This window comes from Myotis yumanensis, unplaced genomic scaffold, assembly GCF_028538775.1.
Source record: "Myotis yumanensis isolate MYYU_CA2020_CCGP unplaced genomic scaffold, mMyoYum1.0.hap1 SCAF_7, whole genome shotgun sequence".
Lineage (NCBI taxonomy): Eukaryota > Metazoa > Chordata > Mammalia > Chiroptera > Vespertilionidae > Myotis > Myotis yumanensis.
Genome location: NW_027223758.1, coordinates 13,252,992 through 13,280,569, shown reverse-complemented (window position 1 = coordinate 13,280,569; position 27,578 = coordinate 13,252,992). Strand labels below are relative to the sequence as shown.

The 27,578-nt window shown below is 50.6% G+C and overlaps 1 protein-coding gene across 2 annotated transcripts; it reads left to right on the top strand.

Moving 5' to 3' along the window:
* Nucleotides 1–1,363: 1,363 nt before the first annotated feature.
* Nucleotides 1,364–27,420, top strand: ENTPD6 (ectonucleoside triphosphate diphosphohydrolase 6). 2 transcript variants are annotated; one of them, XM_070419803.1, is made up of 14 exons: nucleotides 1,364–1,496; nucleotides 9,840–10,155; nucleotides 11,754–11,830; nucleotides 13,575–13,718; nucleotides 14,873–14,948; nucleotides 15,630–15,665; nucleotides 16,584–16,672; nucleotides 17,238–17,317; nucleotides 18,654–18,718; nucleotides 20,778–20,879; nucleotides 22,790–22,927; nucleotides 24,649–24,705; nucleotides 25,973–26,085; nucleotides 26,218–27,420. In XM_070419803.1, the coding sequence occupies exons 2-14, from the start codon at nucleotides 9,864–9,866 to the stop codon at nucleotides 26,314–26,316; spliced, it is 1,368 nt and encodes a 455-aa protein (XP_070275904.1). In that variant the 5' UTR covers nucleotides 1,364–1,496; nucleotides 9,840–9,863; the 3' UTR covers nucleotides 26,317–27,420. The 2 variants fall into 2 exon arrangements, with proteins under 2 accessions (XP_070275904.1, XP_070275903.1); XM_070419802.1 differs by having other exon boundaries at nucleotides 22,787–22,927.
* The last annotated feature ends 158 nt before the right edge of the window (nucleotides 27,421–27,578 follow it).

Below are 27,578 nucleotides of genomic sequence, written 5' to 3'. Positions count from 1 at the left end.
AAAAGGACACTACATAATGATAAAGGGAGCAATAAGAGTATATAACCCTTGTAGACATTTATGCACCCAACATAAGAGCACCTAAGTATATAAAGCAAATCTTGATGGACAGAAGTGGAGTGATTGAAAGTATTACACAGTAGGGGATTTTAACACTTCATTGACATAGATGGATTATTTTACTTAGCACAGTACTCTCCAGATCCCCATCTGTCTCAAAAGGTAAGATTTCCTTTTTTTATTTATAGCTGAGTTGTTTCTTACAGTCTTGGAGGCTGGGAAGTCCAAGAACAAGGTGCCAGCAGATTCAGTGTCTGGTAAGAGCCATCTTCCTCAGAGCCATGTCATCTCACTGCACCCTCATATGGAAGAAAGGGCAGGGGATCGCTCTACATCCTCTTTGATAAGGACATTAACTCAATTCATCTTCCAGAGGCCTCACCCACCTTGCGTGGTAGGATTTCAACATATGAATTTTGGAGGACACAAACATTCAGACCATAGCAATTTACTAAGGAAAGACCTGGGGGAAGAGCTTTCCAAACATAAATAGCATATGCAAAAGCCTGTGTCAACCAAAGTAAAAAATTCTAGAAACTCTTTTTTTAAAAAATATATTTTATTGATTTTTTACAGAGAGGAAGGGAGAGAGATGGATAGTTAGAAACATCAATGGTAGAGAAACATTGATCAGCTACCTCCTGCACATCTCCCACTGGGGATGTGCCCGCAACCCAGGTACATGCCCTTGACTGGAATCGAACCTGGGACCTTTCAGTCCACAGGCCAACGCTCTATCCACTGAGCCAAACCGGTTTCGGCTATTCTAGAAACTCTTAACAGTAAAATATGATCAGAGATGTGTCCAGTAGACAGAAGCAGGGTCATCACAATTCCATGAAAAGGCATTTCAAAATACTAGAATAAATATAAATTAAAACTGTAAATGAGATAGAATTTTTGTAACAATTGGATTGGCAATAATCCAAAGGTTTGGAAAGACTCTACTAGTAAAAATGTAGGGAAACGCACACTCCTATATATTACTGTGGGAGTGTAAAACGACGAAGCTGGATCAGAAGCTGAATCCGACGGGAAGAGCCACGCTAGGGCTTGGGGCAGTGTGTGTGGGGGTGAGGGCGGCGCGCCAAAGGGTCCGAGACCCCAGATCTGTGGGGACACCAGCCAGGCTCAGGCTGCAAGGAACCAGCCGATCAACCCACGTGGGAAAGACCACTGCGCCTGCGCAGCGGGGCCCGAGAGGCTTGTCTTGACTCCGCGCATGCGCACTGGTCCCGCTACGCCCCGCCCAGCAGGAACGTGGCGTGAAAGTGGGCGGGGCCCAGGCCCCGGGATCCGCGGGTTCGCCGCCGCTTGTGTGTGGAAGGCGAGGTGACGCCGGCCGCCGGGGTGGGAGAGCTGAGCGGCGCCCTCTGTCACCCCTCCGCCCCCTCCCCGGGAACGTCACCTCCCTCCGCGGGTGGGGCCCTTGCAGGGTAAGCGGGGGACCTGGGGTGGGTGCGGGCTGGCGGGGCTGCGGGGAACTGGCAGCACATGGGCCTCCGGGCGGGCGCGCCGGTGCGCTGCGCCCTGGAGCGCGGGCGGAGGGTGGAGGGCCGGGGGCCTCCGGTGCAGAACCACGCGCCTGGCCACACGGGTCTCCAGAGGCAGCGCCGGGAGGTGGCCTGGGAGTCCCTCGCGCACGGGTCTGCCCTCCTGCCGCAGCTCCCGCAGTTCTCCCTGGACTCTGAACTTCGGGGGCCCCTGAGGGGCGCAGTCATTTCTGGCAACCCTGCCGCATTCATTCATTCATTCAGCCAGCGTTTGCTGTCCCTCCTCCCAGCCCAGTGCAGGTGCAGCACCCTGTGGGCTTCTGGTAATGGATACAGCACATGGGAAGGTATTTGTTTAATGGGTAGACACATTTAAATTAGGGGAAGGACAGGCAGGCCCCCTCCCTCCTGGGCCTCACAGCCCAGCTGGGAAACCCAGGGAACCCGTGAGGTTCTGCCATTCATACAATACTGAGGGTGTGAGGACAATGACCTCTGACGTTGGAGGAGTGACCAGATGAGCTTATGAGCTGGTGAGAGTGGTTCTGCCTGAGCTGACCCGTGAGCCAAGAGCGCTCCAGGCTGTGGGAGGAAGAGGCCCCAGAGCTGGACAGAGCTGGACACCAGGCTGGACGCTGTTCAGTGGAGAGCAGTGAGCAGCCAGGAGAGTGCAGAGGAGGAGGGAGAGATGGGCAGGGGACCTTGGAAGGATGGGTGAGTTTTAGTTTAAGTGCAGCTAGAAGCCTCAGCATGGTTTTAAGGGTTGTAGAGAAGCCAGCATTGCTCTGTAGATTATTGTGGACACAGCCCCGCATTCTGGGTGTCGGCCCAAAGGAACCAGTCACCCGGAAGTAACCTAGGCCGATCCAGTGTCCTCCAGGCACCCACACATCCTCCACCCTCGGGACACATCCTGTTGGCATTGCCATGGCATGAACAAGGTTCATGAAAAGTCTAGCAAGTGTAATGATATAAGTCCAGAAAGTGGTTTTTGTTCTCCCCCACTTCTGCCCTCAAAAGTGTCATTTGGCTAATGTGGTGTGTGTCCATCTCCCTCCGAGAGCTTTACGTGAAGAACCAGAGAAGTGGACAGTCCAGTAAAGAGATCTGGAAGCGCCTCCCGCCCACTGTTTCCTATGAAAAGGAAACAACAGGTGGTATTGACGGGGCTGATTCATGTACAGTTTTTTTGCAGAAAAGGGGAGACATTCCTTTTAAACCTACCAGGAGAATAAGTAGTGGTTTGCTAACATACTCTGATACGTTTTCAGTATATGTGGCAGTCACTTGTGCACATGGCTGTTTTGTGTACTTTAACTAAAAACCTTGAAGGAACTGGCCAACAGATTAGGTGGCCACCATCCAAATCAGATAGACTTTATATTTCTAAGAGCCCATCTGCTGTCCCCAGAAACCTAGCCAGGTATGGGGCAGGCACCTCTGCTCCACACCCAGATTCTCCTCTCTGACCCCAGCCTGCCCTGACAGAGGGTGGCCCCTAGCCAGAGCCAGCTGGGAGCAAGGTTCGCTCAGTCAGAGCTTTCTGTTTGCTTTTGTGCACCAGACACCTTGCCCCATCCACCAGCCGGCTCCATGTTCCTTACTGCCTTACTTGCTAAACTCTCCTTCACAGAACAAAACTAACGTTGAATTATTTTCCTCAGTGCACCTCTGGGGAGGCCTGATCCACACATTTGCACTGCAGTACTAGTGGTAGCCATGGAAATGCGATTTGCCTCTCCTGCAGGTGTCTTGGCTCCGGACAAATACCTTAGCCCAGTGGAATGAAGTTGGCTTTTGGGTTTGGCCTCAGGGGCTTGCAGGTGCCCATGGGCCAGGCTGTTTCTGGGTCTTTGTTCCTACAACATTCTATTTGGACTCTGTTTGCATCACCCTGACTTATGGTGTGTAACTTAAATGATTACTGTGTGTATGTGATTTCATGTGGGTTTTTTTGGTTGTCTAAAGTAGTCTTGTATTAATAGGGAACAGGAAGCGATGAAGCACATTTTATTGGAAGCCAGGAAATTTTGTCCGTGCCTCACCATGTGTTAACCTGTGATCCCGGGTTATGTTGTGTGAGATAAGTGCCCGCCTTGTAGGCCTCTGATAATAAGATGGAGCATATGTAAAGGTGTTTTTTTTTTAATAGGTAGACAACTTTAATTAAGAGCAACCTTTTCCTCGAAATGTATCACTTGTTCATCTGATCATGTAGAACCTAGTTCTTAGACTAACATAGAACATGATAGAACTTGTTTTTGTAAATGCATTTTACAAAACACTTTCACATTTGTACGGGATTGCTTTTGTGCCCTCACTGTTCATCCTTGGGAATAGCTGCTTTAGAACTTTTTCTATAAATATTTTTTTTAATGATCATTCAGCAATGGGAACTTCAGGCTATATAACAAAAGGAGGCCTATAAGAGGGCATTCCCCAGGTTGCGTCTCAGCCTCTACTCATGCCTGGGGCTTCTCTGTTGCTGACTTCTTCACTCCTGATCGCAGCTAACGTCCCCTTGACGCAGATAACTCCCCAGGCCCAACCCCAATCCTGTCGTCTCTCGCAGAGCAGTTCCATATCTGACTGATGTCCTGCTGTCATTTCAAGCTCAGCATGTAAAAAACCTGGTCACTTCTGTGTCCCAGGAACAGCCCCCTCCTAAATGGCCTACTACAGATGGTGGCTATCACCCAGGTCCTAGAGCATCTTCTGTCCCTCCATCTTTCCCTGGCTGCCTGTTCTGTCTCGGTGAATTGGTGAATTGCTAAGCTGTCAGCTAGCCTCCTTTACCAGCAAGTGTTGGCTGAGCAGCTGCTGGACTCTGGCCTTGTGCCAGAGTTGGAGATCCAGGATGAACAGCTAGAGACGTGCTGTCCAACCAGAAGGAAGAGAGGCACTCCACCTACATCTTACTCAGGAAGGGGAAGTATGCAGAGCACCCAGGAGCCCAAGGGAGGAGCCTCCAGCTGCCAGGGTTCAGAGTGGCAGTAAGCAATCTGAGTAGGTTTTGCAGAGGTGTGAGGAAAGAACCAAAGGAAGAGGATGCCATTGTGGAGAAAGGACCGAAGGAAAAGGATGCTAGAAGAAACAATATTTGAGGCAGGAAAAATCTCAAGACATGACCTGCTGCCTTTGTTGAGAGAGTAAAACAGTTTGAATTTGATACAATGGGCAGCCCTAGCCCTCTTCATTTTCCTCCCCTACCACTGCCTTTAGCCCTACATCGCAGAACTCAGTTAGGATACCTGTCTTGCCTCAGAGCCATTAAAGGAATTTGTCCAGTTCGTCCAGGTTATCCAATTTATTGGCATCCAGTTGTTCCTAGTACTCTCTTATAATCATTTTTATTCTATAAAATCAGTAGCAGTGATTTCTTTTTTATTCCTGATTTTAGTTATTTGAATCTTCTTTCCTTATTTCTTAGTCTAACTAAAATTTTGTGTTATTTTGGTCTTTGCCAAGAACCAACTCTTGGGTTCAAGGAGTTCTCTATGTTTTTCCCATTCCCTATTTTATTTATTCTGCTCTAATTTTTGTTTTCCTCCTTCTAGCTTTGTGTTTAGTTTGTTCTTTATCTAGTTCCCTACGGTGCAAAGTTAGGTTGTTGGTTTGAGATCTATCTTTCTTCTCTCTTAATATAAGCAATTACAGCGATAAATTTCCCTGTTGGCACTGTATCTCATAAGTTTTGGTATATTGTGTTTTCATTTTCGCTTATCACAAGATAGTTTCTAAATTCTCTTCTGATTTCTTCTTTGACCCATTTGTTCTTTAAGAATTTGCTATTTAATTTCCACGTATTTAGGAATTTTCTAGTTTTTCTTCTGCTTTTGATTTCTAGTTGTGATCAGAAAAGATACTTTGTTTAATTTTTATCTTTTTTAACTTAAGATGTATTTTGTAGCTTAACATCTTATTTATCCTGGAGAATGTACCATGTGTTCTTGAGATAAATGTGTATTCCTTTGTTGGGTAGAGTGCTCTGTATATGTCTGTCAGATCCAATTGGACTATAATTTTGTTCAAATCCTCTATTTTCTTGTTGATTGATTTTTTTCTGTCCTTTCTTGAAAATGAGACATTGAAGTTTCCTACTATTATTATACAGCTGTTTATTTCTACTTTCAATTCTGTGTTTGCTTCATATATGTAAGAGCTCTGGTGTATATGTTTATAACTATTTTATCTTCTTGTTGAACTGGCCCTTTAATCATTATATAATGTTCGTCTTTTATGACAGTTTTTGACTTAAAGTCTATTTTGTCTGATACGGTATAGCCATCACTACTCTCTTTTGACTACTATTTTCATGGAATCTTTTTCCATTTTACTTTTGTATTTTTGTTGTTGTTGTTTTTAAAAATCATATCCCAGTTAGTGTGTCCTTAATTTCTGACTGGTCTTTTCTTATGCAATTGAAGTTCTCACTAAGTTTAGTGTTTTGAACTCTGCATCTAGTAGATTACTTGTCTCCATTTTGTTTAGCTCTTTTTCTGGAATTTTGTCCTGTTCTTTATTTGCGATGTGTTTCTTTGTCTCCTCATTTTGACAGCCTCCCTGGGTTTGTTTCTATGTATTAGGTAGAGCTGCTGTGTCTCCAGGCTTGGTAGAGTGGCCTAATGTAATGCCAGTCGGTGTCCTGTAGGGTCCAGTGGCACAGCCTCCCTAATTACCCAAGCTGGGCACTTGAGGTGCACACACACACACACCCCCCACATAGGGATATGTACACCCTCCTCTTATAGTTGAGCCTTCATTGCTGTTGGCATGTCAATAGGAGAGACTACCCCCAGGCTGATCAGCTGAAAAGACTGGCTGCAACCACTGACCTCCAACCACTGTGGAGAATCAGCTGTGCAGGGGCCCACCCCACAAAGCAGGACTTACTTCAGCAGGCCTTTGCTGCCCACGTAGTCTGCCCTTGAGTGTGTCACTTGTGGAGGTGGTTGGGTGGTGGTACTTAGAAGTGGTTTGAAGCTGTCCACTGGGTGTGCTGGCTCTCAGACCTCCCAGGAGGTGCAGGCCCAGGTCAGCCACCACCTGTGTTTTGCCTGGGGCCACCAGGCATGAGCTACAAAGCCATCTGCAGATGGCTGCTCCTTGTGTTGGGCTTGGAAGTGCCCAGGCGAGGCCAAGCTGTGAACCAAGGCTGGTTGCTGCTAATGCCGGGCCTGGGGCCATTTAGCAAGTGGTAGAGGGCACACTGGGACCAGATGCTGCTTGTTTAAGGGATTTTAGGAAAATCTGAAACATGTGCCAAGACAGACCATTCGTATGGAAGCCACTGGAAATAGCTTGGGTGGGTCTGAAAGTTGGGTGGGGTGAGGAATCAGGGAATCACCAGGGCAGGGCAAACAGTGTAAGCCAGGTTGATGGAGTCTCAGATATGGCACCCACCTGCCTGTTCTGTGGGGGAGGGGCTCAGCTAAGGAACAGTGGCCTCTGCCATCACTTCTGCCTGGGAGAAAGCTACCCCCACCCCTCCAGCTCTCACCCTCATGCCTGACAGTTTTGTTCCTCCTCATATGTCTCTGGTGCCTTTCAAGCTGCTGCCCTAGTGCTGGAGCTCACAGGGAGTGAGTCCATGTAAGACGTGCATGAGCCTTTTAAGAGGAACCTCCTGGGACTCCAGCAGGTCTCTGTCTCCCACAGCTTCAGTCCCCGCTGGTTTTTACAGCTAGAAGTTATGGGGACTTCTCTTCCTGGTACTGGAACCCTTGGTTTAGGGACCTGGAGTTTGATTTCTTTTTACAATTTGTATCTTTATGTTGATATTCTCCTTTTGTTGTCATATATTGTTTTCCTAATTAGCAGGATGTGTCTGAGCTGTAAGGTCAGTGAGGGGGGGGTGGGGGGGGCAGTTTAAGCTGTTCTTAGAATTTTTTTCTGAGCATGTATCTTCCCTGGGTTTGTGTGTGTGCTATTTTCAGTTCCCCCATATACATGGCTGCATTTGTTGCTGACAAAATGGATAGTTACTACAATTTTAAAACAAAAAGAGGCCATCAAGAGTGCTAATGTTGCTAAGAGTGTGAAAGAAACAGTGATCACAGGCAATTAAAGAGGTTAAAAAAAAATGTTGTTGATTTGGATAAAGGAAAAGCAGTTAGCTGGTGACAGTATTTCGGAGGCGTGATAAATGAAAAAGCGAATATGCTGCATGCTGACTTCCTCAGAGACAGCCCTAGTGTTAAAAGTGATTCATTCAGCCCTAACCGGTTTGGCTCAGTGGATAGAGCGTTGGCCTGCAGACTGAAGGGTCCCAGGTTCAATTCCAGGAGGCAGCTGATCGATGCTTGTCTCTCATCGATGTTTCTAACTCTCCCTTCCTCTCTGTAAAAAATCAATAAAATATATATTCTTTAAAAAAGTGATTCGTTCAAGGCTGGTAGGGGGTGGTTGGATAAATTTAAGAAAATAGGTGTTTGTTTATAGATTAAACAGTACTGTATTAGACATGTTATATGTAAGAAAGGTTAAAACAGAATCACTTGGGGGTCTGGACCGAATTCATTCAATTTACATTATTTCAAATGAGGGGAAACGTTCCAGTTTTCGAACAAATCGCTTTCCAAACAGCCTTCTGGAACGAATTAAGTTTGAGAACCAAGGTTCCACCGAGACACACTCAAGGTTGGCATGAAGGCCGCTGTAGGCTTGCCTCCTGCACTGATGGCCCTGGCCCCCACTTTCCCATCCCCAGACAGTGCAGCCCCCGCCCTCCAGCACTCTTACCCTCACCGTCCCTGGTTCCAGGGGACATTGCCTCCTGCCTCCCTTCTGCAGAGCCGGCATTCATATCTGTGTTCTCTGTATCCTGTTCTGAGCACATTACACACCTCTGTGTCCTGAAACAGCAGCAAGAGGCAGCTTTCTCATGAGCAGCTCCACCTTACGGATGAGGAGACCAGCCCCATGCAAGGGGGTAACTTGCCCACGGTCACACACTGCTGCGGGCAGCCTACACCCACGTTCTGCTTTCAACCCAGCACTTCCCTTTCCCCTAGGAATTTCCATTCCTTTTACCGTAACTGGCCAAGAGTGATGGACAGACAGTGGATTTTGCCTGAGGGCACGGGAGCCTTGAGAGGGAGGCACCTGTCCTCGGAAGTGTCAGGAAGTGTCAGGTTCCCACGTGGTGCTTTGCATTAGAAGCTGCTAATGAAACTTGGACACGTGCTTCATTTGGGGTGTGTTGAACCACAGTTAATGGTGCTGAATTAGTTTATTTCGCTACCCAGGTAGAACTTCCATGGCCTTTGAAAGCGCACAGGCATGATTTCCTCCTTGGCAGGAATATGCTACATGAATGAAAAGATGTATGTGTTGTGGGTTGTCCAGGGGAACAAAAATGAGCATATTCCCTAATTTGTCTGGGGCTCTCAGTTCCCAAAGGACAAGATGTTAACCCTTTTGAAAAGTAAATTACTGAATGGGAGAAAAAGTGGAAGAATGGGTTGAATACATGTTCCTATTACCTTGAAAGGTTTGGGGACATCATTTATACATGACTTTTTAAAATAGAATGAGGCAGCCAATCAGTGACTCCCTCTCATCATTGATGTTTCTTTCTCTATCTCTCCCTTCCTCTCTGAAATCAATAAAAATATATTTAAAAAAGTAAAATATAATGAGTCCCCAAACTGTTTGTCTGGAACAGCACTTAGAGCAGCAGTTCTCAACCTGTGGGTTGCCAACCTGTGGGTCGCGACCCCTTTGGGGGTCGAACGACCCTTTCACAGGGGTCGCCTAAGACCATCAGAAAACATATATAATTACATATTGTTTTTGTGATTAATCACTATGCTTTAATTATGTTCAATTTGTAACAATGAAAATACATCCTGCATATCAGATATTTACATTACGATTCATAACAGTAGCAAAATTACAGTTATGAATTAGCAACGAAAATAATTTTATGGTTGGGGGTCACCACAACATGAGGAACTGTATTAAAGGGTCGCGGCATTAGGAAGGTTGAGAACCACTGGCTTAGAGGGAAGCATGCTCAGGCTGTGGGTCTGTGCCCCAGGTCAGCGCCTGCAGGACCTACAACCTTGGACAACTCACCTAGTCTTATAAACCTCAGCTCCTCTTCTGTAAAACAGGGATCACACCTTCCAGAACCATTTTGAAAATCAAGTGGAGCTTCTGATTCACAGGAGAAAACGCAGCCCAGGTTTTGGCTCCATGTTTTGTCCCCGACCACAGGGATTTCCGACTTGTCCTGGAAGTTCACAGCCTAATGTGTTTTTCCTGCCTCTCCTGTTCTGCCAGCATACAGTCCTCACAGACAAGGAAATGAGAAAAATACCAAATAATGGGAACCTGAAGATGATGAAGGTGGCGTACCCGCTGGGGCTGTTCGTGTGCCTGTTCATCTACATCGCCTACATCAAGTGGCACTGGGTCTTCGCCACCCAGGCCTTCTTCAGCATCACGGAGGCAGCCTCGGGGGCCCACAGGGGCCACCAGACTCGGGATGCCCCGGGGACGACTGCACGTGGTCACAAGGTCTTCTATGGCATCATGTTTGACGCGGGAAGCACTGGCACTCGAGTACATATCTTTCAACTCACCTGGCAGCCTGGAGGTATCCTGCCCAGCAGAAAGCCCTGCTGCATGCTGCTTTTTCTCCTCTCCCAGCAGAGCCCTTGGGGTCACCCCTCCGTCCCTTAAAGGCAGTGGTTTCTCGGGGTATGGGCTAGACTCCCTGCCTTAGACTAACCTGGGAGCTTGTCAAAAATGCAGTGTCCCAGTGATGCTGACTCAGAGTATGGGTTGGCACCCGGGAATCTACATTTCCCAGGAGTCCCAGAATATTCTTACTTGTACTAGCATCTGGTTACCAGCTAAGGGCAACTGAGATCCCAGAGGGTGTTTGGTGGCCTGTCCCCTCCCAGCATGCACAGGCAGGTCAAGTGGCTGGGACCATGACTTGGGCCAGACATCGTATTCGTGAATTTAAGGCAGGAAGTAACCCCAGATTCAGGCCAGTGGAGCTAGGAGTCTAGGACGGTCAGATAATTGGAAAGACCCAGAACCCAGCCCAACACAGAGCTGCCAGTGGGACCATGGTCTCGGCAGTGAGAGTGGAGCTGGAGCCAGAGCCTGGGAGCTTTGCTTCCCAGAGGCGGGGCTTAGGCATCTGCACTCACCTGCTTCTCCTATAGGGAGACCCCACCACTGCCCAGCCCCTCACCCTGTTCCTCCTCCCTTTGACCTCCTTTCCCAGCACCTCTCTGTGCCCATTGGCTCTGAGGATTCCTCTCCAGCCTGTAGCCAGTGTTTTCTGCTGACTGTTCAGCAGGCGCACTGGTCAAGCCGGGGTCCTCTCCTCTCTACTCTGCTTCTTTGCTCACTTTCAGTGCCTTTTGAGTCGATGCCATTTTGTGCATTTAACTGAGCAGGTGATGCAGAACCCTGAGTAGCCCTCCAAAGCCATCATGGATATTTTATTTACTTTTCTTCTGCGTTGTTTCTAAACTTCTTGGAAGTTAAATACATATTTATGTGCTGGTCCTCTCTACCTCCAAAAATGATTTTGGAGCTGAGTTTAAGACTACACATGTCGCATGGAATCCGTTAATAGCGACATTCCATTATTTAATCCTTACAAAAGTTTTGTTTCTGATTTTTCCTCCTGGGTCTCCGTGTCTGAATTTAGACCAGCATCCCTTGGCCACTGTATGCTCTGAATGCTCACCCTGCTGTGTGCGCAGGAGCCCAGCCTCCTAAATATTTAAAACACTCAATTTTTAAAACAGAAGAAAGCAGATACTTTTAGAATCCCATAATGCATCCACCCCAGAATCGAGGAAATGACTTTCATTTTTGCAGTTTGAAAAACTGCAAAATCATCTGCCCTGCTCCTCTATTTATTGAATCAACAAGAATTAACCTTAAATGGAGTTTTTTGTTTGCAAATTATACCTGAATAAAGTTATTTTTTATTTTAAAGGTAAAGTTCTGGCCAAAACGTTAGGTATAATATTCATCTTGTTTAGCCAAACTAGTGTCAGAATTTAGATGAGAATCATGGACAGGCCTCCTGTCCCTCTGGGACCCATCTGTTTTCAGATTGGCCTTTAAAAGTGTGGCTAATCCCAGTCGTATAGATTTATATATTTGTAAATTCATATTTCTATACATTTATAGCTGTACCTTTTTTAAAAAATGTTTTTTCCTCAGAGACTCCCACCTTGACCCATGAAACCTTCAAAGCACTGCAGCCAGGTCTTTCTGCTTATGCTGACGACGTTGAAAAGGTAGCCGTTTTCTCTCATCCGTTTGTTCATCACATTTGTCTTCTAACTGTGATTTGTTAAAGCCAGCTTTCTTCCCCAAGCGCAGTCAGCCGTCTTCACAAAATAGCATCTCTGATGGTGCTGTCCGGGGACATTTCATACGTTTCGTCTGGTCAAAAAATAGAGGAAACTGGTACAGTGCATAAGGGCCCGCACCTCCCACTCTCCCACACACACCCTGGCCCTCCCAGGCACTTCCTACGACCAGCACACAGGCCACCAGAGGTCTGGATGCATTTCAAAAGCACAAATGCTACAAACTTACAAAAAGCATTCTTTGAAAACTTAATATTTTCATTGTTTTAGTTCTCTGGTTGAAGATGACAAACATTGACTAAAACAAAAGGTTAAAGATGTATTATGCAAAATCCACAAAACAGGTAAGTATAGAAGAAATTTAGGCTGCCAATGATTTTTGTAAGCTTGTAGCATTTATGCTTCTAAAGTCCTTAAAACTGACAACTGCAATAATACAGGACACTTGTCTTTTCACGGAGGCTCTCGTGAAACTAGTCACCAATAGAGCTGTGAGTTCCTTTTTTGGTTCAAGCATGTCTCAAACCAAAAGCTAATATGTCATTGTTGTCCATAGATGGTTCCTGATCTCAGACAGTAAAGTCATAGCCTTGCTTTCTTATAGTTTGGTTTTTAAAAAAAATCAAAATTAGTGATTCTAGCATGACCATAGGTCAAACCTGGTTAAATTAGATATCTAGAGTAAGCTCCGGGTTTTTAAAACCTTCCTTATTTCAGTAGGCAACACCCATTCAAGTGCAATAAGCTTCCCAGTGTCCTTGGTTTCCTGCATATCCTTCAAGAGCACATTTATGTGGATAATAGCAAATACATCTGTATTCTCCCCTCCTTTTTCTTTTACATACGCAGTGGAGTGGCACTCACATTGCTGTGCACTTGGCTTTTGTCTTTAAACAATATCACTTGGAGATCGTTTGCTCTCTCAGTATGGGAAGAGCTGCTCTGGTTTTTCTGGCTGAATGGTATTGCAGTTATGTGCGCACATTGAATTTACAGAACCAGTCCCGCCTGAAGGACATTTCGATAATGGCCAGTCTTTTGATCTTAACAGTATAAGAAGGGCTGCTGTTGGTCACAATCTATACACTTCATTACCCACATGTGCAAAGAGCTCTCTCTAATGAATTCTTAGAGTGGGGCCTCTTAGTAAAAAGGGTGTATTTTTCCCTTGCACACACCTTGCCAAATTGCCCGCATGGCATTGTGCCTGTTGACATGCCAGCAATGTTTTACCAAAGTCTTTCCCCAACCCGTCCCCGCAGACACAGGGCCTTATCCAGTATTTGGATCAAGCATTCCCCCAGGTGAAAATGACCCATCGGTGTAATTATTCATGGGTTTTAGCACTCTGAGCGACCCCAGAATTTGCTCATGATGTCCAGGGGAGACACACTTGTCTGAGGTCGCCGGGTGAGGGTTTTGGTGGCCAGGCGTGTAGAACAGGAGCCCCTTTCGTGTGCCTCATCCCGTGACGTTCCGCCAAGGACATTTCTCTGTGCTTTCCTGGTCCTTGTGCCCCACACACCTGCCAGCACCACTTCAGTTGCTGTTTTATGCTGATTTGGAAAATTTGAAACTATGTATTTATAAGTTAATAAAAACCAAAGGGTGAGGGAGCATCTGTGAGTGTAAGCTAAGTGTTGACAGACCCTGTTTTACCCGTTCACAGAGCACTCCGGGTATTCAGGAATTGCTGGATGTTGCTAAACAAGAAATTCCTTTTGATTTCTGGAAGGCCACCCCATTGGTGCTCAAGGCTACCGCTGGCTTACGTCTGCTACCAGGAGAAAAGGCTCAGAATTTACTACAAAAGGTGAACTTGCCCATTTCCTTCGTGAGGGTGGCTTACAGTAACTGAAAACACGAAGCATGCAGCCAGTGTCCAAGTGGTCAGGCCGTGGGGTGCTTCCTGAAGCGAGAAACGCTGAATTGTTATTAGAGAGTGAATGACATTGGCTTCCTCCTGACATTTAAAACTGCTGGTGTTTTCTAGCATAAACCTGTTTTTATCATAAGAACAACTTTGCTTTAAAAATTCATTGTGCTTTTGAAGGGCTGTCACCCAAGAGCTTGGTGATGCAGAGGCTGTGGGAACCGAGATTCTGACATCTCGGCTCCGGCCTGTTGTTCTCATGGGAGCCAGTCCTGCTCCCAGGCCGAGACTCAGGTGTACCTTCTGCATAGACCCTGAGCCTCTGCCTGGCTCTCACATGGCCAGGCATGTCCCCAGGCCCTGCACCACCCATGCAGGGGGGCCTGGAACCCCTCTTTAACAGGTGCCTGGAGGTTGCTTTCGTCAGCCAAATCAGGAAAACTGTTCTATGCAGAATGGTCCTCCCGGTACTCTATACTATTTCTAAACTAGCTGCTGAACGATGGATGGTTGCACATCTGTCCAGATCACTTACAAAATTATACACTCAAGTAGGATTGTGGGACACCGCTGCATTTGGGGTGTACCAGGTGTATTTAAGTTCCTGTGTGTCAATACTTGATTTAAAAAATGGATAAGGAAACACCTCAAATGGAGCTGCTCACTGCCTTTGTCTCCCCTCTCCCAGCTCGTCTCCAGGCCATGCGGGGGTCCCAGGTCTGAGCTCTGCCGTAGAGGGCTTCCTGCCCCTTCATCCCCCGTCCTAAAGCAAGGCAGCATTTTGGGGCCCATCAGAGACGGTGCACCCCAGAGCCTTCCAGGCCAGAGTGCCTTAGGGCAGGCTCTCCCCAGCAGCATCTGCTTCAGCACAGGGCTCTCGAGGGCAGCGTCTGCGTCCCTAGCCCAGGGAGTAGATTAACAAGGAAAGCGCTGGAGAGCATCATAAAAGCTGAACACAAAACCTGAGCTTTGCTACTTTGCAGCAGCAGCAGCTGACACCTCTGGTGTTTTGAGACCCCCTGCTGGAAGATAGCCTGATTGGGACTGTGAATTTAGATTTTAGAGGATAAAGACGTGTCTCTCTTTACATCTAGGTGAAGGAAGTGTTTAAGGCGTCACCTTTCCTTGTAGGGGACGACTGCGTTTCCATCATGAACGGAACCGATGAAGGTAGAGTTGCCAGAGCGTTCTGTGCGAGGAGGCTCCCGGGGTGAGGCGGCCGTGCTCAGGGCCGCTAGGAGCACTCAGCTCTCTCGGGGTCAGACGCACGGATGGACAGGACTGAGCGACCATCCCATTCCAGTTCGCAGTTTAACTATCTCCGAGGGTCTTCTTGGAGCCAGTGTTAGATTCTCACCTTGACTAGCACAGATGAAGTTTCTGAAAATAATCATTCTTTCCATTTTAAGAGCATTTAAAGAGAATGCCCAATTACTACCATGTTTCCAGTGTTACTGTTGCATTGTTTATCCTAAGATACACTTAGCAAGGTTCCTCACCAGCCCCTGGCTTTAAATATGACTGTAAGAGTTTGTTCGTATGGGGAGGGGAAGGGGACGTTTGGTTCTCTTTTAGCCTCTTCCGAAAAGAGGAAGTTGAGAAAGGAGTGAGATGTGATATTTGGCAGAGTATTCTAGTTTTTTAAGATGGTACCTCCTACAACTGTCTGCCGGAAGCCACTGCATGGCATGACTCAATCTTCCCTCTGTCCCTGATCTGAAGGCGGAGGGTAGTGAAGAAGTGGTCAGTTTGCTCTCCTGAAACCTAAAGGTAGCACCTGTGTCCGTATGTTGTCCGTATGTTGTCCACAGCACCTCACGTGACTCAATGCTCTTTGTGACTCTCTCGTAGGCATTTCAGCCTGGATCACCGTCAACTTCCTAACAGGTACATCCACTTCATCATGGAGGCTAACAGCTCAGGCCCCATTCTTGAGAGGAGGGGCCTCGTTTTTACTCTTTAAAATACCCCCTCGGGGTTTTGCCAAGTTCTGGCTCAGAGTAGGTAGTTGGAATGGGTGGGGTGTCCGCCTGGCTTGGCAGGGCCGGCGTAGAGTTCACAGACGTATGTGCCCAGGAAGGGGTGCTCTCCTCTCCGCAGTCCCGGTGGGTTCCCCAGCACGCGCTACCCTCCTCCTACAGCAGCAGCCGCCGGGGCCCTGTCCTCTCATTTCTGGGAAGTCAGGAATAAAACTGGTCACTTCGAATATTAAACATGGTGTACATGCTAATCACCTTCTAACTGAATTCCTCGACAGCAGGTAGAACAGGGAGCAGAAACCTCTGTTTTTGGAACCAGGCAGCAAGGAGTTACTTTTCTGAGATTAACTCAGTACCTGTGGAGTTTTGTCCCTTTGTAAAATGATGGAAAAGACCAGTGTGGCTGACACGTGTATAGAAAAGAAAGCCGTTTCCTGGCCCCTTGGGGAATGGGGAACCCTGTTAAGTGACACATCAGGAGCCTAGCCTCCGAGCTGGGGTGGGGAGAGGGGAGCATGGCTGGGGCCTGTGGGGTATCGGGGAAGTCAGCGTCTCCGAGCAGGAGCAGCAGGTGTGGCCGGCCCAGCATCTCTGCCACAGCCAGTGTTGTCCTCTCCTTTCCACATTCGAGCCACAGCCAGTGGAGCCACTGTTCATGTCTCTTAAACACGGTGCGTCTTTATGTGGAGAGTTTCAAATAGCTGCCGCTGCTTCTGTTTTTGTTTCCACTGAAGGACCAGGCTTCTAACCTCCCCTTCCTTGTCTGCTGTACTCATCTGTTTACTAACGTGACAGTGCTGGGTTGGTTTCTCCTCCTGTGCTCCAGGCAGTTTGAAATCCCCGGGAAGCAACAGCGTGGGCATGCTGGATTTGGGCGGAGGGTCCACGCAGATCACCTTCCTTCCGAGAGTTGAGGTAACCAACCCCTGCGGGGGTCCCACCCTCCCAGGCTCCCTCCCCGGGGAGGCCCGGAGACCAGGTGGCTCTGGGCCCAGGCCGTCAGGTCCTCTCCTGAGGGCCAGATCCATTCAGTTAACGCTGCTTGGTTTGATTTAACGGTCCCTGGAAAAATTGGAAAATGTGTGGGGTGATAGAGTATGTACTACCTGGAACCCCTTGGGCCAGAGAATGTGAAGTGGGCCCTCTCCTTCCCTCCCTGACAGTACCCTCCTCCTCCACCATTTTTTATATTATTAGCTTTAGTGTTCAGCAGAAGAGCACTTATGAAATTTACTCATCATTGTCTTGGGCCGTATTTGTCAGAATCAGTTAATGTTATTCATAAGAAGGAAAAACCTACTTTTCGGATGTTTAGTTTTTATTCTTGCCCCAATGAAAAGCTTAACGTGGCTTAATGAACAGCTATTTTAATTGAATACATCTGTGAATATCCCTGTGCCTTGACACGAGTTGAGGGAGTTGGGGACAGTTTTCTAGAAAGGCCAGCAGGAAGGGGAGTAACCCTCATGTTCTTCCCCAGGACACCCTTCGGACCTCCCCACCCGGCTACCTGACGTCACTGCAGATTTTTAATAGGACCTACAAGCTCTATTCCTACAGGTGTGTCTTCGGGAGTGAGGGTGGAGAGGGTGACCATCCAGGCACAGAGCTCAGCTAGCACTGCCCGGCCTCCCCCGGGCCTCCAACTCCTGCCTATAGGGCAGTGATGGCGAACCTATGACACGCGTGTCAGAGGTGACACACGAACTCATTTTTTTGGTTGATTTTTCTTTGTTAAATGGCATTTAAATATATAAAATAAATATCAAAAACATAAGTCTTTGTTTTACGATGGTTGCAAATATCAAAAAATTTCTATATGTGACACGGCACCAGAGTTAAGTTAGGGTTTTTCAAAATGCTGACACGCCGAGCTCAAAAGGTTCGCCATCACTGCTATAGGGTGACCGGAGTGTTCAGTCACAGGCACAGACACGCCAGGTCCCGGGGACCCCCTGCTGTGGACCCACATGGAGCTTCTCCCTCCTCCTGCTTTCTCCCTCCATTTTTCAGTTTTCCTACAGTAAAATGACATTTCTTCTTTTGTTCTTATTCTGCTCTGCTTTGGAGGAGGTTTTGAAGAAGTGGGGAAGGGCCCATGGATTGTGCAGGAATTTTCTGGACCATCTAGGGCACTTGGCTCCTTCAATAGATTCTTTCTGTAACACACACGTGTGCATGATAAAGATCAGGGCTGCTGCGGACCAGCGTCCACAGCTCCCAGACAAGCTCCTGTCAAGTAATAGGCCTTCATGTGTTGAACTAATTAACTGAACGCTCTAAACTCCGCAAAGGGAGACTTCTAAAGCTGTGGTTCTCAACCTTGGCTGCACATTAGAATCACCTGGGAATCTTTTTAAAATCCTGATTTCTGGGCCTCATCCTCTGGAAATTCTGTCTCTTTGTTATGGGGTGGGGCCGCAACATTAGTAACAAAGAAACAGAATTTCTGGAGGATGAGGCCCAGAAATCAGGATTTTAAAAAGATTCCCAGGTGATTCTAATGTGCAGCCAAGGTTGAGAACCACTGTTCTAGAGGAAGCAGAAAAGCCACAGTTTCCTCCCTCTCCCACTTGTTTTGGATCCAGCCAGGTCCGTGGTCGGCAGACCGTGGCTCACGAGCCACATGCGGCTCTTTGGCCCCTTGAGTGTGCCTCTTCCACAAAATACCATGTGCGGGCACGCACGTATAGTGCAATTGAAACTTCGTGGCCCATGCGCAGAAGTCAGTATTTTGTGGAAGAGCCAGTATTTTGTGGAAGAGCCACACTCAAGGGCCCAAAGAGCCACATGTGGCTCGAGAACCGCAGTTTGCCAACCACTGAGCTAGGTGAATGTATTAGAATCTGAGTAGGAGATGGCAGGCCAACCCTCACCCAGGATTTTCTTCCCACAGCTACCTGGGGCTTGGATTGATGTCGGCTCGGTTGGCGATTCTGGGCGGCACAGAGGGGAAGCCTGGTAAGTGGAATGCAATCTTGAGAGCCCTCCTGGCCCAGCAGGCATGAGGAGTCCTGTAGGTGTGGAGCCCCTTCTCCTGCCCGTACCTCCACTGACCCCTGGCCTGGCTTCCGGTCTGCCCTCCCTGCCGGTAGGACTCGGGGAGCTCAGAAGGGACGTGTGTAGAAGGATGTACCCCAGATCTTGTCAGGGGCACTCAGACGGGATGCAGGCTAGTGTGTTTTACCTGTGTGCGTTCCAAGTTATTTTTTCAAAGAAAAAAATGCTAGTAAAGTCATCTCCGAAATGCTGAGCTGTGGGATTTTAGGATCCAAATAACAGTCGTCACTTATATTTGGAGTCTGTTTTAAGGATTTGAAGAGAACCTTATTCTTCAGGACAGTGTGGGAGGGGCCCCAAGGAGGTGTGATGCTGGCTGTTGCAGTGGGCCTGGGGGACTTGTCCTCATTCACAGTGATTCTCACCTTGTGAGAACGTCCCTCTGTCTTCTCTTGCTTCATCATAGAGCATGGTCGTGGCTCTTCTTCCAGACGTCGTGTTGGACTAGAAACGAAGTCTGTCTGGTCAGGTTATTAAAGTCACATTTACTCACAGCTTCCTACCTGCCCCCCCCGCCATGGGTCTGGCGGAGGAGAAGCTTGTCATTGGCCAGCAGTACATGTGAATTCTCTGAGATCTTAGGGATCACTGTGTCCCAATTTGGGCACAGGACACAGCTCCAAGGCCAGCATCTCCCTGTCACCCTGATGACATTTGCTGGAGTCCCAAAGGCCTTGACCCAGGCCTCGGGTCCTGACTTGTGTGTGTGAGCCCACTCGTGTTCTCAGCCACGCCCCCTCCCTTGGCCCTGCCTCTCTGGGCCCCACCTCTCGCCCAGCCCCGGCCCAGCTCTTCTACCCTCTTTCAAGGACCTGGTTGTCTGACACGATGAGAATGTTCAACTGAAATTTTTCTTTTGGTACATCCTGTTTCCATTAATTTCTTTCAAATTCTGGTGTTTCACCTCGTGATGATAATCCCCTTTGTTGCAAACCAAAAGTACGTCCACGTCTCAGACACACCTGTGACCTTCACTCTGGGGCCAGAAAACACTAGCCAACAAGAAGAAGGCAAGCACCAGTTTGCCGTCCTTGGCTGATACAGAGCAGCTGGGAGGCCACTGGTCTTGACAGGCCACACAAGTGGGGGCCGTGACACCCACAAGTGGGTGTACTTCAGAGGATGAGTCTCCCTGTTGTGTTATCCGTTGTTGCGCAGCAGGTCACCCACCAAACTGAGTGGTTGCACTCCGTACATTTTGTATCTCATGAATCCACAGGCTTCGACTGGGTGACACCTGTACTGGAGTCCCTGGGGTCCCATGTGGTGGCATGTAGGGTGTCTGGGCTGCATGTCTTTCCCCCGGCACTCCTCCACGTGGCCTCTGTCCCAGCAGAGCAGCCCGTGTTCTCCCTGGAGGCTCAGAGGAAAGAAGACTGCCTGAGTCACAGGACATCGTGTCCTGCACCTTCTGTTGGTGAAAGGGGACTCAGGCAGGGACAGGGACCCACTTCTCAGCGGGAGACCAGCACGCACACCCTCAAGGGGTGGCATTGCGGGGCCAGCCTTGGAGGCCAGCCACCACATTTCCTTGGCTAATTATGGGGCCCCAGCTTTGGGGGAGCAGCACAGACCTGTGGCAGGGTAGCAGTATCCTGGCCCTGCCTCGGTCATCCATAAACTGGGTAACAACTCCCCTTCTCTTAGGGTCCTGTGACAATCCACTGAGCAGCACCAGGCCTGTTGCCTGGAACCCCAAAGTCCCTCAGGGAATGTAAGCTGGGAGTGGCCATGTCTCCAGGGCAGCTGAGGCTCTGCTCCCGCCTCTCTGATAAAGGCTCTACCTCGGCGCTGGCCTGGACACTCCCATGAGTCGGGTCTCTCCTGTACCCTCCGTGCCTGTAGTCCTGGCCTAAAATATTCTGTCCCTTGGGCCTCCCCTCAGTGGAGTCATGTCTCAGCTCCATGCAGTGCTCTGGCCTTGCAGTGACAATGTGCTTTTCTTCTCTTTTTATTTCAGTGGAGGGTGGAAAGGAGTTGGTCAGTCCCTGTCTGGCTCCCAGTTTCAAAGGAGAGTGGGAACATGCTGAAATAACGTACAGACTTTCCGGACAGAAGGCAGGTACTGTGTGAATTTACCCTTCATCGTGGGGGAGAAGGGTCAGCGGTGCAGCCCGCCCCTTCCGAGGACCTCTGAGAGCAGGGAGACTGTCATCACACCTTCACAGGCGAGCTTGCACTTGTCCTTGAAATGGAGGCGCCCTTTGAACCTCATCAGGACTCTGGGAGGCCCTTGCCGGCCCACTGGCATCCACCAGCTCCCCAGGGTCTCTGCCCAAGGCTTCTTGTCTGTTGCCAGGTGCTTTCTTCCAAGGGGCCAGGTCTCCCAACAAGCCCCAGTGAGAAAGGCCTGAGCATCCCTGGGACAGTCAGCAAGCCCGTTTCTGAACACAGGGAGCGATGGCTTCTCCTTCCCTTCCTCCTCCAGGACGGGAGGCTCGCTCAGGCTGCAGGGTCCCCGAAGGCCTGCGACAGGGCCTTGCCAGCCTGGCCCCTCTCCCCCAACATGGTCTCGGTCGCTCTGTGCACTGCAGTGTCATCTTAAGGAAGTATTGGAATGTTGTTCCCAGGCTGGACATGTGGTCCTGAGGCTTGTCTGCCTTTGGTGACAGAGTGTGTCTACTCTTCTGACACCAAATGTGTGGGTTTTCTACACCAATCAGTTCTCGGAACAATTGATTAAATCTTTGGCCGTTGGTGATAAGTCAGTCCCTAGTCCCTCGCCCCTCCCCGGATGTTGGGGTTGGGAAGTCCCAAACCTCATATCACATGGTAGGTTCCTCTGACAATCACCCCCCACCCTGTAGCCTGGGGACCCACCAAGAGTCACCTTATTAGCATAAACTCGGGTCTGCTTGAAAGGAGCTTATTATGAATAGCAGCTGTCCCTCCTCACCCCCGCTTCCCCCTTCCCCTCCATCACTCAGGATCTTACAAGGGATTTAGGAGCTCTGTATCAGAAACCAGGAACAAGACCAAATACATTTCTTAATATCCCGTGGGTGTGCGGGTCACTGGGACTCAGCCACTGTGCACATGCCGTTTGTTGGCCCTGCTGCAGCTACTGGCACACACTCAGTGCACAGTGCAGGCAAGGCTGTGCCCAGGAGGAGTGGGAGGGGTCAGGCTGTAAAACCCATGGGAAAGCGCTTTGAAGAAAAATAAAATAGAAGGAGGAGAGGGGGTGCCGAAGGATAGATTGCTGTTTTAGATCAGACAACCAGGGGATACTTGAGAGCAGATAGGAAGAGATTCGGAGTGAGCCACCAGATCTAAAGCTGAGGGAACAGCGTGTGCAGAGGCCCTGGGGCAGCCGCTGTGTTTACAAAACCAGGAGGAGGTAGTGTGACTGGTCCGGTCTGAAGGGCATGGGATGGCTTGTGGGCCTGGACAGGACTGAATGGGCTGCCCTTGGGTGGTGGGACAGGTTTTGGGAAAGGAAGAAGGGAAACTGGTTCGGGCATGGGCTGTGGGCATTTAACCCCTTAACTCCCGGGCCCGTGTTCTCCTTCCAACCAAGGAGTTAGCGGCCAGCCTGTGAGCATGGCCAGCTGCCTGTTAGGCCTCCGTTTCCTCGTCTGTGACACAAGGAGAGTGCAGGCCTCACCTCCACGGTGTCGGGTGAGACGGAGGAAGACGCTGCACGTTCAGAGCTCAGCACGGGGCTGGCAGAGGGCGAGTGGAGGGTAAACTGCACACTTGAGCCCATTGGGCTGTGAGGATGGCTGCATGGGGCCATCGGAGGCTGGTGTCCTGCAGTCGGTGTCCCTCCCTTGATCAGAGCCGTGGCCCTGAGAGGTACTATTGACGGGTCTGGTGCTAGCGTGCGCCGACCTGGGGTGGTGTCTGCAGGCTCCTGGTCCCACCTCCCCCTCCCGGTCAGACTCGGGTCGCTGGGAAAGGGCCTCAGGGACTGTGCTTGGATACTGGGAGCCCACTGACGGCTGGCCCTGCTTTTGCTTTGCCCAGCAGTGAACCTCTACCAGCTCTGTGCCCGCAGAGTGTCCGAGGTCCTTCAGAATAAAGTGCACAGGACAGAAGAAGTGAAGGATGTGGATTTTTATGCTTTTTCCTACTATTATGACCTTGCAGCAAATGTTGGCCTCATAGGTAAGGGGGGCTGGGCCAGGAGCTCATCGGTAAGGTGTAGACCCTGGGCAGAGGGGCTCTGTCGGGGAGCAGCTGTGCTGCCAATCACCTCGGGGCAAGAGAAGTGGACTGACTGGGGAGGGCAGGGGTCTTGTCATCGAATAAGAGGGAATAAACCCCCTTTAAATAAATAAATAACTCAATTCTTTGAGCCACTTAGTGGGTATGTTGTCGGTGCAGAGCAGTCACTTCTGCTCTGAGGCAGGACTGGCTCACCTAACTCAGACCCACCCTCCTGCCTGGTTCCTGAGTCTCTGGCTGATGGAGCCCTTTGTGCCTCAGCCAGGCAGCCGTGTGTCCCTGGCTGGCCCCCAGGCTGCGCTGGGGAGAGGTCAGCCAATGCCACTGGTGACCCTGAGGAGCCTTTAGGGTCTCTCCGACTCCACACCCCAGAGTGCAGTCAGGACAGGCCATGTCATGTGGAGTTTGCCAAGGGGTGGTGCTTAGACTGAGGGTGAAAGCTCTGGTTTGAAGTCACTTCATTGGGTGGTGACCAGAAATTTTGTTAATGAAATAATTGAGACATTCAGAATGCATTGCCTGTAATAAAGATAAGAGCATTAATGCAAATAAAAAGCTTCAGAAGACAGCAATGATGTCAGGTTCTGGCTCCCGGGATCCTGAGACCTTCAGCCGAGCCTTCACGCTCACGAAGCCACCCACTGTCAGGCCCCCTGTGGAAGGCAGTCAGGGGGGTAGGGGTCTTCTCTCTCACCTCACCCTTCTCTCAGACCCAGGTCCCTCTCTCTGGCACAGAACAAGGGTCCCTGGGCTGCCCCCTATAGCCAACCTAAGGCTGCTGGGCCTTAGGGACCCTGTGGGCTCCGTGGAGCTGGAGCAAGGGCACATTGTGCATACTTCCTAACCGTGCCGCCAGCTGCGGGCATTGCAATGCCTGGGGTCCACCACACCCTGGCAGACTGCTGGGCGCCACCCCAGCATCCCCTTGTCAGTCTGGGACTCCTCACCGTGACCGAAGGCTGTCCTTTCCCTGGGGTCCGACATCGGCCCAGGTGACCCAGGAGATGCTGGGTGTTCGGAACAGCTCCTCTGGCTTCTTGTGTTCACATGTGGCTCTGAAAGAACCCCTTGGGACCCACCCTCAGTGTTGACGTTTGCTGACTTAGCCAACACCCCAGAAGTCAGGAGACTTCCTTTCCACACACTGAGTAGCTGCCTCAGGCCAGACATAAGTGAGGTGCCTCTCTCCCCGGGAATGGTCAGAGGCCTGGGGCTGCCCATTTGTTCTAAGACCTAACAACCCACCTCTCGCCCCTCGCTTTTTTTATACAGAATTTTTTCACACTAAGGAAACGGATGCCAGAATACCATTGCTGAGCACAGGGCCATAGCATTGGGGCACATTTCCAGTTTACTTAAAGTTAAAAAGTGGGGTCTAGTGGGCTTCTTTGGGCAGCCCCTGTAAGATCCCTGATGTGCTGACCGCCCCCATGTGGTCCTGCAGGGAACATCTGCCCACCCCAAGCCTGTCAGCACCTCAGAAAGCATGGTCAGTGTCGCGGGGCCACTCCCCTGCTTACAGCCAGGCTAGGCTGGCAGTCAGCCCTTCGGCATGTCCTGCACCCGCCTCCCCGGGGTCCCCAGGTGCCAGCCTCGGGCCTCAGTGGCCCTGAGACTCCTGCGGTTCCGGCACAAACTGGACGCTTGGTCTTGTCCCCCAGATGCGGAGAAGGGAGGCAGCCTCGTGGTCGGAGACTTTGAGATTGCGGCCAAGTACGGTGAGTGGCTGCTGCACTTTCCCCGGTGGGAAGGGCTGGAGCTGGAGGCAGGGACGCTGTCCTGTCTGAGACGCGGACTGCAGTGCTTGTGACAGGCAGTGGCACCAGAACTCCTGGGGTGGGCTCTTGATTCTGGCAACCAGATGAGTGTTCAGAGGGGTGAGTACGAAGTTGAGAGTACACTTGGGTCACCATGCTGGGCCCAGACCATCGGTTCACCACCTCCCGTGTGGCCCCAGGCGGTGGGGAAGGGGGCCGCCCGTGTCCCCAGCCGTAAAAAATCCTTGTGAGGAATGGACTCCCTTGATTTTACTTTTCCTGACGCCTCTCGCTGTGGTTCAGGTTAACCCTAGGAGCGATTTCCCCTGAAAGTGTCCCAGTAAGTTCAAAATTGTCACCAGAACTGGAAGAAGCCAGGGCCCCCGGAACAGCAGAGCCCGGCACACGAGGATGAAGAGCAGGCTGGCAGCCAGCCCTTCGGCACGCCCTGCGCCTGCCTCCCAGGATCCCCAGGTGCCAGCCTCGGGCCTCAGTGGCCTTGAGACTCCTGTGGCGCCGGCACAAACTGGACGCTTGGTCCTGTGCCCTTGGGGTGTCACAGGTGTTGGCCCTGCAGCCCTGAGCCGTCTCTTTCCTCGCCATCTCACGCCCCAGCCGAAAAGGATAGGAAGCGAAGGCTTGTGAATGTTCTGCTCTTTGCTTGCCATTCCCAAGTGCATGTCGAAAGAGTTAACCTTTGTATGTTTCTCCATAGAAAGTCCTTGTTCCTCCCCAAAATGGCTCCTAAGCTTTCTTGTCATTTCCGGGTTTGTCTTGTGGACACTGGGTGTCCGTGACTCTTCAGTAGGCGAAGGTGCCCAGCAGAATGCTGGGAAAGCTGTGGGTGGGTTTGTCCATCGCCCTGGAGAACAAGAGTAGATTGTTCGGAGCGAGTTTTGCTGGTGTTTTCATTCCTCAGAAAGCCCAGGTCTGCGTCCGGGAGAGGTGTCCATGTCATGGGGGCAGAGATGTGGCCTCCCACCCATGACACCGGGACGGCGGCCCAGCCCCTGGCGAGTGGCTGGCCTCAGGCCCGCCCCTTGGTGTGCTCTTGGTGGGTCGCGGTCCGGCTCCAAGCTGCAGGCTTGTTTAAATCAGCAGTGAGGACCAGGAGTCCACACAGAGCCTGGTGCAGAGTAGACACCTGGGGTGAGTGGAGTCGGGTCTGCATACACCTACTCCCACCCCCTCCTGGAACCTGACTGGGAACCGGCTCTCTCATCCCCAGTGTGCCGGACGACGGAGACCCGCCCACAGAGCAACCCCTTCCTGTGCATGGATCTCACCTACATCAGCTTGCTGCTCCGAGAATTCGGCTTCCCGGGAAACAAAGTGCTGAAGGTAAGGACTCACCTCCTGTGCCCTGTGCCCCTCACAGCCTGAGGGGCCAGGACGCTGCCTCCTGCCTCCCACCCAAGCCATCCTGTCACCTGTGTTCATGGGCCCCTCTGCCCCTCCTTTTGTCTTCTCCAGCTGACTCGGAAAATCAACAACGTTGAGACCAGCTGGGCTCTGGGGGCCATTTTTCATTACATCGACTCCCTGAATGGACAGAAGAGTAGGGCCTCGTAGTGGCTGAGCTGCCTGCTGTCCTCAAGGTAGTGGCTCCGTCTCTGCATGAACAGGCCCTTTGGAAACTCTGGACGTTTTGGGCGGAGGCCACAGCTCGGGCCGAGACCCTCCTCCCTGCAGCCCCGCAGCCCTGCCCCTGGATGAGCCGAGGACTGGAACTCAGCCCAGGCCCAGCACTCCTCCTCCCTGCCTCAGCTCCAGGCGGGCAGCGAACCAGATGGGGAAAGAGCACCTGCCGAGGCCAGGTGATGTAGTCCCGCTGTCCCCACGCTCCCCATCTGTAGGGTTGGGTAGCTGTGACATCCACTCCTGGACTGGAGTCTTGTTTTGTGCCCCTGCCCCTGTCTACACCCACTTCCCCAAGGCGGACCTCCACCTTCTCCCAGAATCAGGGCGAGGTTTTGCAGGCTGCCCTGCTGCTCAGGGTGAGCCGAGTGAGAACGCCCGTGCCCTCTGGGACAGTGGGCCCCGAAAGGCGCAGTGAACTCTGGACTTGAACGTGTTTGTTCCTCCTTGGGTGTGGATGCGTGAAGTCATACAGAGAACTGTTCCTCAGTCTTTGGATGCCTCAAGGTTGACCGATGGAGTTGACACTGTGAATAGGAGGAGGGGCTGGGGGAAATACCTCTCCGTGGGCCTCCTGTGCCCCGGCTCTTCACGAAAGGCTGAATGTGAGCGTGAACTGCTGTGAAATATTTATGGTTGTGCTGAGTGAGTGACGTCTCTGCCAGGCAGTGCTGAGTGCTTGTGTGGCCGCTGTGTTCTGAGCCCCAGTGAACATACCGCTGCTGTGAACCGTGTGCAGCCAAGCAGTGTCAGGAGACAGGAGCTCCGGGGATCAGCCGGTGGATCAGCCGACTGGGCTCAGCAGTCGCCAGAACTGCCCCCTGGAAACTGCCCTCTTGTGGCTCCTCCCCCTCAAGCTCCGCAGGACGCTGGCTCCGCCCTCCAGGGTCTGCACTGCAGGCTCTGTCAGGGGGAGGCGTGGGCTGCGTGCTGTACAGTGTGGCCCCAGGTTTGCAGTCGTTCTCGTGAATGTATAGTGCACAGCAGAAGCTGACCTCATGTGTTCCACTCAGAATAAAGGTTTACCAGTTACCAAAAGTTCCTGCTGCTCTGTGCTTCCTCTCAGTGAGGATCAGCCACGTCCATCCACCCAACACGGGCAGGAAGGACCTGCAGTCCCTGTTTACTCGAGTTTAAACAAAAAACTCGCCCAAGTTGGGTAGTAGGTGGGGGCACAACTGAGTGCTGTCAGTTTA

Coding starts and splice junctions, on each gene's coding strand:
- ENTPD6 (XM_070419802.1), top strand. CDS start 9,864: ATGAGAAAAATACCAAATAATGGGAACCTGAAGATGATGAAGGTGGCG. Junction 17,318..18,653: donor TACAAGCTCTATTCCTACAG/GTGTGTCTTCGG, acceptor TTCTTCCCACAG/CTACCTGGGGCTTGGATTGA. Junction 24,706..25,972: donor TGAGATTGCGGCCAAGTACG/GTGAGTGGCTGC, acceptor TCTCATCCCCAG/TGTGCCGGACGACGGAGACC.